The sequence below is a fragment of the Callorhinus ursinus genome, unplaced genomic scaffold (genome assembly GCF_003265705.2).
Source record: "Callorhinus ursinus isolate GAN/ISIS: 27379988/994484 unplaced genomic scaffold, GSC_fseal_2.0 scaffold85, whole genome shotgun sequence".
NCBI lineage: Eukaryota > Metazoa > Chordata > Mammalia > Carnivora > Otariidae > Callorhinus > Callorhinus ursinus.
The window spans coordinates 2,292,625-2,295,369 of record NW_027397147.1 but is presented as its reverse complement, the minus strand read 5'-3'; the positions used below and the strand labels follow the sequence as shown (position 1 = coordinate 2,295,369).

The following is a 2,745-nucleotide window of genomic DNA, read 5'->3' as shown; positions in this document are numbered from 1 at the left end:
TGTGTGTGTGTGTGTGTGTGTGTGTGTGTGTGTGTGTGTGTGTGTGTATGTAGTTATATAAAAGAGACCAAAAGGAAATAGGCCCAGATGTTAGCAATGCTTATTTCTGGGTAGGATTAATGGTGTCTTTTATATCATTATGATATCCTGTATTTTCTATAGTGTTCATAGTATTTTAGTCCTAATCCTATCTCCCTCAAAAAAGTTCCTTTCTTAAAAAAGCAAACAAAAAAAACTAATATGCTGGGGCACCTGGGTGGCTCAGTCGGTTGAGCATCTGCCTTCAGCTCAGGTCATGATCCCAGAGTCCTGGGATTGAGCCCCACATCGGGCTCCCTGCTCAGTGTAGAGTCTGCTGCTTCCTCTCCCTCTGCTGCACTCCCCCTACCCCCCGCCCCCCGCTCATGCTATCTCTCTTGCTCACTCGCTCTATCTCAAATAAATAAAGTCTTTAAAAAAAACAAATGAGTAATGTGCTTCAGATGGTTGGATGGTGGGGAGCATTCAGTTTGAGGGGCCCTCGGAGTCCAGCTAGGAGTAGTGCGGGCTGGATTATGGTGGCACCAGAAGGTTGGGTGTGAGGAGGTCGGTCCAGGAGCCGTGCTGACGGTAGAAGCAGCAACGGCGGATGATAACACGCACATCTCTTTCAGGCATGGCTGTTGGCGGCCTTGTGGTCATGTTAACCCTTTTGGTTGGGTCCTTCTCCACCAGGCAGCCTGCCGCCTCTTATCGTGTATGACCGGAATGGCTTCCGAATTTTGCTCCACTTTTCCCAGACGGGGGCCCCTGGCCATCCGGAGGTGCAGGTGTTGCTGTTGACCATGATGAGCACTGCCACCCAGCCTGTCTGGGACATCATGTTTCAAGTGGCTGTGCCCAAGGTGAGTCATCTGCTGGCCCACTCCTTTGAATTTTTCAGTAAAGCTAGCATTTTTGAGCGCCAGGTCCTTTACTAGGTCATGATCTTTTAGTTAGGTATAAGAGACACACTTTTCAAAGGAATTTAAGATCAAATGGGAGTTTTATTGGCTTGTTTAACTGGGGATTTCTGAATATCTGACTTCAGATGTGGCTGGATCCAGATAAGTTCTTAAAACGATTCCTTAAGAATTTCTTTCCACCTCTTAACTGCTTTCTTCTTTGGAGCCTATTCTCCAGCCGACTCCACACAGCATGAAAGTGGCTACCAGCAGCTCCAGAGTTACATAGTCCTTACCCTCCTGAACCCTTTTTATCTTGGAAGGAAACTTCCACCTGGCATGAGGCATGTATATTGATTACCCAAGAAAGGGCCAGGATTGGCCCTATTGGCATTACTTGGATATCTGGGACCAGTACCTTATGTTCAGGGATAATGAGGTACTCTGGCCAATGTAGATATTATGCCCATCCCTCTTCAAGGGAAGTAGGGCCCCCACTGATTAACAGCCATACCAGCGTCACAATGAACAGGGAAAGGATGTCCTGGAAGGAAAGATTCAAGGTGGGCAAAAGTAAACATACACATTCTCTCATCTTCATGGTAGTGTGGGACATGTGTTATTGTTAATCTCTATTTTATAAACTTCTAGTCCAGGGCCCAGAAAGGTTAAGTATTTTGCCTGAGATCCCAGAGCTAGTAAGCAGCAGAATTAGAACTCAGCCCAAGGTATGCCCTAGCTCTTCATGCTGCCTCTCAGAAGCCAACCATTGACCACACAACTTCTGTTTATGGAAGGAAAGGACTTTTGGACCCTTTAATTATTTGGTGGGTGGAGTTCAAGTTTTCCTGCTTACCCAAACTCCCTCTTTGAAGCTCAACTTCATTAGGAACAAGTTAGATACTGGATTTTTCTCGCCCTCCCCTGCCCCTCCCCCCCCGCCATAGTCCATGAGAGTGAAGCTGCAGCCGGCGTCCAGCTCCAAGCTCCCTGCATTCAGTCCGTTGACACCTCCTGCTGTGATCTCTCAGATGCTGTTGCTTGACAATCCACACAAAGTATGTTCTGGTAACTTTGATGGCAGGGGGATGGAGGGCCCCTGGACTGTAGGGAGGCAACGTGGTAGGTTGAAAGAGGTTTATTTGGGTCTTGCTCTAAAGTCTCTGGTTGGGAGTGGTGATGAGATTTTCCTCGCTGAGTCTGTTTTCTTCAGGGCTCATTGGAAGGAGATCTCTGACTGGGTTGCCATAGCTGGGAACTGAGAAAGTGACACGAACCCCTCGTACCATGAGTCCTCTGAAAGGGTGTGCCTGTCCTCCTCAGCCGGTCTCTGAGTTGTGGTCCACTTCAGGACTGCAAAGCTGTGGGAGTTCTCCCAGGATGTATGGCTTGAGTTTGTCATCCCAGAGGGTCCTGGCCAGGTGTTCCTGTCATAGTTGTTTCAAGGCCTTATTGGCATGGAGTTAACATGATATGTTGTTCCTTGGTGACTGCTGGGTGGGTAAAAGCTCGTACACTGGGCTGGTCTCTGTGTCTCCCCACTAATTTAATGTCTTCTGTCTTTGCCCAGGAGCCCATCCGGTTACGGTATAAGCTGACGTTCAACCAGGGTGGACAGCCTTTCAGCGAAGTAGGAGAAGTGAAAGACTTTCCAGATCTGGCGGTCTTGGGTGCAGCCTAACTTTTCACAAGACAGACCCTACCATTCGAGCTTAGGCCAATGTGAATTTTGCTGTCTAGCTAGGACTAATCATGGTGATTTAGTGCAGAGTGCCAAGAGTTCTATCCTGACTTCAGGCTCTGGACCCCAACCTCTGACTTA

At 48.1% G+C, this 2,745-nt stretch overlaps 1 protein-coding gene across 2 annotated transcripts in view; it reads left to right on the top strand.

Moving 5' to 3' along the window:
- Positions 1-2,745, top strand: part of GGA2 (golgi associated, gamma adaptin ear containing, ARF binding protein 2) — a 38,280-nt gene that overhangs the window by 29,751 nt on the left and 5,784 nt on the right. For both annotated transcript variants that reach the window (XM_025855402.2, XM_025855401.2), the window contains exons 15-17: positions 715-884; positions 1,871-1,981; positions 2,494-2,745. The exon at positions 2,494-2,745 is cut by the window's right edge and continues 5,784 nt beyond it. In XM_025855402.2, the coding sequence (XP_025711187.1) occupies positions 715-884; positions 1,871-1,981; positions 2,494-2,604 (392 nt within the window). In that variant the 3' untranslated portion in view covers positions 2,605-2,745. The remainder of the gene's footprint in view (positions 1-714; positions 885-1,870; positions 1,982-2,493) is intronic.